This window comes from Lolium rigidum, chromosome 3 (genome assembly GCF_022539505.1).
Source record: "Lolium rigidum isolate FL_2022 chromosome 3, APGP_CSIRO_Lrig_0.1, whole genome shotgun sequence".
Lineage (NCBI taxonomy): Eukaryota > Viridiplantae > Streptophyta > Magnoliopsida > Poales > Poaceae > Lolium > Lolium rigidum.
In genome coordinates this window covers 301,639,585-301,647,950 of record NC_061510.1, presented here as the reverse complement: position 1 = coordinate 301,647,950, position 8,366 = coordinate 301,639,585, and the positions used below count along the sequence as shown (strand labels likewise).

Genomic DNA, 8,366 nt, shown 5'->3' with positions numbered 1-8,366 from the left:
CGTTCTACAAACCTCTGCTCTTGGAGGCCCAACACTGTCTACAAGAATAGAAGCTCCCGTAGACATCACCCCTCCTGCGCCGCCTCTTCGCCTATATAAGCCCTTTCGACCTAAAAACGCGATACCTTTTGACGAAACTCCAGAAAGACTCCAGGGGCGCCGCCACCATCGCGAAACTCCGTTTCGGGGGACAGAACTCTCTGTTCCGGCACTCCTGCCGGGACGGGGAAGTGCCCCGGAAGCCATCTCCATCGACGCCATCGCCTCCATCATGCTCCGTGAGTAGTTCCCCCATGGACTACGGGTTCTAGCTGTAGCTAGTTGGTATCATCTCTCCCATGTACTTCAATACAATGATCTCATGAGCTGCATTACATGATTGAGATCCATCTGATGTAATCGGTGTTGTGTTTGTCGGGATCCGATGGATTGTTACGTTATGATTGTCTATCTACAAAGTTTATGAAGTTATTGTTGCTGCAATCTTGTTGTGTTTAATGCTTGTCACTAGGGCCTGAGTGGCATGATCTTAGATTTAAGCTCTATACTTATTGCTTAGATTGTATCTACAAGTTGTATGCACATGTCTATGTCCGGAACCAAAGGCCCAAAGTGACAGAAAATGGGACAACTGGAGGGAAAGGCTTAGATATGAGGATCACATGTTTTCACGGAGTGTTAATGCTTTGCTCCGGTACTCTATTAAAAGGAGTACCTTAATTTTCAGTAGATTCCCTAGAGGCCCGGCTGCCACCGGCTGGTAGGACAAAAGATGTTGTACAAGTTTCTCATTGCGAGCATGTATGACTATATATGGAAAACATGCCTACATGATTAATAATCTAGATGTTCTGTCTTAATGCTATTTCAATCCTATCAATTGCCCAACTGTAATTTGTTCATCCAACACTTGTTATTGGAGAGTTACTACTAGTGTAGATAGCTGGGAACCCCGGTCCATCTTTCATCATCATATACTCGTTCTACATGTCATTGGAAGTAGTATCAACTATTTTTCGGTACCATTGCTCTTGTGTTATTACTACTGCTGCTGTGTTACTGTTACTATTGCTCTCATACTACTGCTGCTTTCACATCACCCCTGTTATTAGTGCTTTTCCAGGTGCAGCTGAATTGACAACTCAGTTGTTAAGGCTTATAAGTATTCTTTACCTCTCCTTGTGTCGAATCAATAAATTTGGGTTTTACTTCCCTCGAAGACTGCCGCGATCCCCTATACTTGTGGGTTATCTGAGAGCCGCTTTGGAGGAGAGGATTGCCGCCAACGAGGAGAGAAAGTTGGCTTTGGAGGAGAAGAGGCAAGCCACCGAGGAGCATCTACGCCTAGCGGAGGAGGAGAGGAAGCTTTTCTTGATGGATACTTCCCAAATGGATGAGAGGAAAAATGAGTACATCAACCTTTTTCGCGATGAAGTGTTGGCCAAGAAGAAATTGTCGGTAGCCAACATGAACACTTCCATGGCCGGAATGTTTGGAGGAGGCATGGGAGGCATGACCGACATGGGAAGCATGCCCATGCCCGCCATGGGAGGCATGGCCGGCATGGGAGGCTATGGAGGCATGGCCGGCATGGGAGGACCAAGCTATGGAGGAGTGTTTGGAGGGACTATGGGAGGCTCGGTGAGTGGTGTGTATGGGACTATGGGAGCACCACCGGGAGGCTTCGTGTCTTCCATGAATTCTACTATTCCTCCTTCAACCCAAGATGACGAGGAAGAAGAAGAAGGTGTTGACTTGGAAAATGCGCAAGTGTGATATGCACTTGTCATATGCAAATTGTGTGTTCCACTTTGTCCATTTAAACCATATGTCGTGTGTCGATGTTGAACTATGTCATATTGTGTGTCGTTCTTGAACTATGTGATGTGTGTTGCACTTTGTGTCCATTTATTCATGATTTATATGCGCGTGTTTGATCTTGTGAGATGCATAGTAGCGTAGAAAGCTGTTTTCCGCGCACGCGCGTGCTGTATTTTGGCGCGCCCGGCGGAGGTCCATTTTTACCGCTCGCGCAGGCGCTGCATTTTAGCACGTCCGGCGGGGCAAAATCCGGCCCAGCGCGCGCCATGCGTTTACCGCGTAGCGAAACGGAGATTTAGCGCGCCGGTTTTTTGCGCGCCTGTTGGAGATGCTCTAAAGTGGGGGAACTTCAAGGCAGGTCAAAGAGTTAGGCAAGGCTCTAGAGGAGAAACGCCATCAATGGGGGAGCTCCCTATTCATTAGCATGGCCTTGGATCACGTGGCAATGGCCACATCATAATCGTGCGCCTATGCGGCTACCCCAGGGTAATTTCACAATGCATACGGAGAAGATGACGTATCACTCGGACATAATGTTTTTTTTGGCGGGCAACGGTCAAAACCATGGTTGTGGCAACTGTAAGCTAGAAAATTGGTGCTTTACAATAGTGTCCTCAGCAAGTGGGGTGAAAAGAAAAGATGACTTTGTTTTGGTGGTACTTTTTGAGTACCAACTATCGAGTTCAAGGGTGAAAACCTAGATTTGACTTTTTTGGTTGTACCAAGAAATAACAAACCTGTAATGGTTTCCTTGATAAACATGTTTTGTGGAGATTGCTCGGATTTTTCTCGAGGTGAAAACCCCTGATCCGACATTGGTTAGAGGGTGACGACGCCGCTTAAAGCACACGGGGTGTTGCCAATGGTGATAGTTGTTCCTGCTATTGTGAGTCGCTTTTCACTATGGCGAGCTCTTTTTTTCCGGTTGTATGTGTGTCCTTGATGTGTGGACTAGCTTTTGATATTCTGTTGTTGCAAAGTCTAGATGTAATTGATAATTGTTTAGTATTAATATATTTTTATTGTCGAAAAATTGTAAACTTCATATAACATGGACATGTGTGTCTAAAATTAGGTGGATCTATCCTCACGAAATCGATACACAGCTAGTTTACAAAACAAATAGCATAGCAGAATCTAGAAGTTTGCAATATACCTACGCCACCAATATATTTTGATAACTATTTCGTGGACGGAATTCATTTTTGTATGTAATATAAAGCAAAGCTTCACTTAGCCTTTGCATAAGATGCAAAATATATGTTCTCGCGAAATAATTAAATAAGAGCTCAATTTGTTGTCAAAAACAGCCCAATTAAATTAAATATATATGCATGCTGCCCTTCCGTCTAGCTTTGCTTTAGCAGGAACTGAAAGTACCCCTAATCTATACCATCAACTTGTGCATGGTGCATTGAACTGGATCTAAAATAATGTTTTTGAAGCTTGGTCTAATATAAGGTTACAGAGAGAATAAGAATCAAGCAACTGTTGTATGTTTGATCTCGTTCTGCTCGCTTATACACTGAACTAGTGAGGAGGCAATGTGATGATTAAAGCTTCCATCAGTGGGCTGCTATGCATGTTTTGGAGTTTTGCAGAGAACATGAAACGAGTTCTGTTTTTGAGCAAAAAAGAGGGGACATTGGAAGGAAGATAGTCAGTGCATTTGATTCCTATAACATGCTACCACTCTCATTGTGTCTCAAGGTTTTCTCAAGCGCAACTTGCCCATGTATGATAAACTTAACGAGCTGGAACCCATCCATACAAGGCAATTCAGTTATAATAAACGGAATTAGTTATGTTTGTTTGCGCAACTTGCATTCATTTCTTTAGCAAAGCAAACAAACATAATGCATTTTTTTAGGGGAACAAACATAACACATGATCCACCACAATTATGCATAATTTGCAGCTCACTCCTGAATCCGGTACAAATGTCTTGAGGGAGGTTGACTATATTCTAGGCCTAAATGGGCCAGCCCAGTGAGAATCCAACCCTATGTTGTCAGATTTTTTGTGTTGGCCCGAGACTACTGTAATCCCTACCCTAGTGGCAGAGCTGTAGCAAGAATTGTGGGCGGGCCAGGCTGCACAGAAGCCCTTAATTTTCAGAAACAAAACCTTTCTTGGGCCAGCCCAACAAATATAACGAAGGATTGTCCAAATTCTTGGCGGGCCATGGCCCAGGTCGGTCCAACGTAGCTCCGCCCCTGCCCTACCCCTCGAAGCTTTAATGTTTCTAAACAGGCTGGCCTAGTAGGATCCTAGGTGCCAGGTTTTTGGGTTTCGAGAAGGTTCTAGAACCTCTTGGTCGAGTTTTCTCAGGTTTTCTAGATTATGGCCAGATTTCTATGGTTTTTTACATTTTTCCTTTTCCTTTTTCTTTTCTTTTTTCTCATTCTCATTCTCTTTCTCTTTGTCTTTTTATTTTTATTTTTTCTTTTTCTTTTTCAAATTACAAACAATTTTAAAATGTTGAACATATAAAAAAATTGAATAATTCAAATTGAACATTATCTAATCTATTTTTAAATGTGAAATTTTCAAATTAATTTTTTAAAATTTGAATATTTAAGAATCTCATTTTTTTAAACATGTGTTTTTTTAAATCTGAACATTTTTTAATTCCTAGAATTTCTCAATTTTGAACATTTTTTAAATCTCAAAAATCCTAATACTTTTCAAATATTAACAACTTTCAACATCAAAATTTTCAAAATTAATAAAGAAAAACTCGACTATTGTTTCCTATAGGAATGCCTTCAAGCGACGAAAAAACTCGCCACAAACACATGAGTGAGCAATGTCCAAGACAACATGGGGACGTCCCGTGGTCGAGGTGCCACAACGACATGTGTGCCTCGTTGCTTCCAGCAGGGTATTCATCGACTCACAAAGCAATGGTGGAGGCTCAACGTCTTTTCCAGCGTCCATCTCAGCGACACTGGAGTTGGGTGGCGGCCGTAGGCTACGATGGTTACATGGAACTTTAGGGATCGTTTTGTATTTCTCTATCTTTTATGATTTAATCCGCAAATTCTAGATAATTATTTTATCCATGTTTACCATTTGGTTTTCGCCGTTTGTTTTGTGTAACTAGATTTTCGATTAATAAAATAGGCGGTTCCTCTAAAAAAAACTCGCATAGCCCAAGAGGAGTGCTCTTCCAAGCGTCCAACCCGTAGCTGGCGCTACATGCGTCACATAAACCCTATACGCCGCTCAACATAGCGCGGTTCGGCTGCGTTGCTAACGTCGTTAGCTTCAAGGGCTGGCATGTTTGTTCCTTTTTCGCTGTCAAGCACAGGCAACAAATGATCGGTTTTTTCTCCCGTTTTGGTTTTCCGTGCGGTGTTGCGTGTTCTCCATTTTCCGTTACCTACCATTTTGTTGTGCTTTTATTTTTTTCTTTTTCAAAATATTTAAATTTAAAATGTTTAGATTTGTAAATTGGTTTTCAAATATTTAAAAATGTTTTATTAACCTAATTTTAAAAAATCAGATCTCAAAATTTTAAATTACAAATTTCAGATTATGAAAGTATTTAAATTTGAAATTGTTCGCATTCCAAAAATATTCAAGTTTAAAACATTTATTTTTGAAAAATATTTAGATTTAAAATTTGTTAAAATTTTAAATATATTCACTTTTTTAAAAAAATTAAAAATATTCGGACATTTTTCAGAAGTGAAATATAGACGAAAACCTATGGAAGGAGAACCAGAAAAAAAAAACCTGTGGAATACAGGTAGGGAGACAGCGAACAAAGCAATATGGGCCCGACCCATCTTGGTTTCGCTAGATACAGCGCGGGCAAGTGGTGCCGCTTCAAGCGGGGTATGGGACGTCAACTAGGGGCACCTGGGTAAATCCTATACGTCGCCCGTTGCGAGGCCGAAGCCCTGCGCCGCCTAGCCCCTTATGCATGCTGGACGCTGATGGGCCTGGCCCAGTTTAACTCGCTCTGTTTTCGCTTGTTTTTTCTTGCGGTTTTCAGTTCTGTTTCCTGTTTCGGTTTTATCTTTTTGCCAGTTTTTTTCTGTCTGGATTTTTAAATTGTGTTCAAATTTCAAAAATATTGATTTGAAAACTTTTATGTTTGAAAATTCTTCAAATTTTGAAAGTTATTCAGATTTCAAAATTTTCCAAGGTTTAAAAATGTTTAGATGTTAAAAAAGTTTAAATTTGGAAAAATCCAAATATGAAAATGTAATATTTAAGTTCAGATTTTCATATTTATTAAAATTTAAAAATATTGATGTATAAAAATAATTAGATATTGAATTTTTTTTAGATTTAAATATATTCAGATTTTGAAAATAAACAGCCAGGAAACAACTTAACGCGAACCGGCGAAGAAATTGACGAAGCCGTCTAATGGGTTGGCCCATATGAGGCGATTTGCGGGCCCCGCTTGGAGCGGCTTATACGAGCTCCCGACACCGCCGATGCAACGAATCGCACAGGTCTACAACAAAACGCATCGGGCGGATCTTTCGCTTTGCCGAAGGGTCGACATGGTCTCGGATTGGTCCGAAAACTATTATAAAGCGCAATCAAGACTTAAAGAATAAATGAAGGAAAAAAAAACTGAGCTCCAACAATGCTTTGGTACGTTGGACGGTGGAAGAGCACTGTAGTGGGGAAAGGTCATAGAGGGAGAAGGGCCATCGCCTTGCTTCTCATGGTCATCGTGTGGAAGCCATGGAGTAAAAGAAACACTGTTTTCCCAAGGAAGGACAAACCGATATAATGCATCGCTTTGTCCGGGGTAACGCTGTTCTTCTAACTCAGCCATAGGAAATTTACACTAATGAAAAAAATATTTTATATTATAGTACTTCAATCTCAGCCCATAACACAATGAATCAATGATAATACATGAACAGGTAAAGGATCACAGCAATTGCAAACAAAAAGCAGCTGCGTGCACTGATCACCAGACTAACTAAGAATAACAAGAAGAAAAATGGGAATCGCCAAGCGGCATTAAATCTTGCAATGGAGCCTCGTCAGTTGCACTGCGGGCTAGTGGAGAAATGGTCGAGCGAGAAGGACTTGGACACCGACCCGGCGTGCATCCTGAGCTCGCCGCCGTCGAGGTCGACTTCCCGGATGTTGATCCACGCGAAGAGGATCTTCACCTTGACGCCCTCCAGCCCGCTGATGGACCCGTTCTGGATGTTCCCGGCCATCCGGCTGCTGTAGTTCACCTTGTACTGCTTGGACACGCGGAAGCTGCAGTCGCTGGGGAAGTTCACCTGGAAGGACCCGTCCAGGCCCAGATCATAGCTCTCCGCGCCCGCCGGGAGGATGCCCGGCGGGAAGCCGTAGCGCTCTAGCATTTCGTACGCCGTCGGCTTGGCGGTTGAGTTCGCCGGGTCCACCGTGGGCGCGGGGGCGAGGTCGTCGGCCGTGGCGGTGACAAGGATGGCTGACACCGCCACCGCCACCGCCATGATGAGTGGGAGAAAATGCTTCGCCATTGCTGGTGCTTGCTTGGTGTAGGATGTCAAGTGTTGGACACTTTTCTCGCAAAAAAAAAAGTGTTGGACACTTTGTGGATGGCCTCAAGCTCTGGAGATATTACTATATTTTTTCGTAGATGCATACCATATATATACTGTGAGCTAGAGCCATAAAATAATATATTTTGGAGTACAATTAATTCGTACATACAAAGTTGGTAGGAAATTATTTCGGAAACAAGGAAAATAGCAGTAAATAATCCAAATTTTAGTTCTATATAAAGTTGAAAAAATATAAATAGACATGGTCATTGCTTATCCAAATCAGGTCTATTTTTTTTATTATTGTGATGATGAGACTATCGATATACGTGCCAATATGTCCTAAATTAGACCTTGATGATGTTAGAAAAAAGAATGGACCATGCTACACGGTGCCCAGGCACCGGATAGTCTTCCGGGGTGCTCCCCCTATCCGAAGGTTATTTTTACCAAAAAAGGAAGTGGCCCCATGGACAGAAAGCGACACTTCACAAAAACAGAAAGAACCGTGATCACGTGGTCTGAAAGCGACAGCTTAGCAGAGAGTAATATAGGCGGTCACAGTTGCACGAACCGCTCGAGTAGTTTCTCAACATTGTTGCCCCTCTCGGTTGTTCCGTCGTCTACGCAATCTAGTACAAGATGTATTTACCTTCGTATCACCTTTTTACCATGAACACTTACAGTGAAAATTAGGGTTCATATATCTACATGTAAAACTAAGTTACAAACTAGATAAAAATTACATGCAACTAAATAAAAAGGAGATACCGTGTGCACAAATATTACATCCAATAATACAAATTAGGCACAAAAAGTTGCATACCGTGTGAAAATTACATCTAGTTAATACATATTAACGAAAAATTACACCCAATTAACGGCAGTAGATTAGTCACAAATTACATAACCTGTGCAAAATTTCCATTCAATTAAAAGTCTGGATGTAGAAAAGTGACAAATGTTACATACAGATGTATAAGTCTCATTTCCAATTGGGGAAAAAAATACAACCTTGAGGATTTTATC

General features: G+C 41.7%; 1 protein-coding gene across 1 annotated transcript; it reads right to left on the bottom strand.

Annotated features, from left to right (window-relative positions):
* Window positions 1-6,839: 6,839 nt before the first annotated feature.
* Window positions 6,840-7,313, bottom strand: LOC124696757. Its single transcript, XM_047229437.1, has one exon. It carries the CDS (start codon window positions 7,311-7,313, stop codon window positions 6,840-6,842), a length of 474 nt encoding a protein of 157 aa, XP_047085393.1.
* Window positions 7,314-8,366: the final 1,053 nt, after the last annotated feature.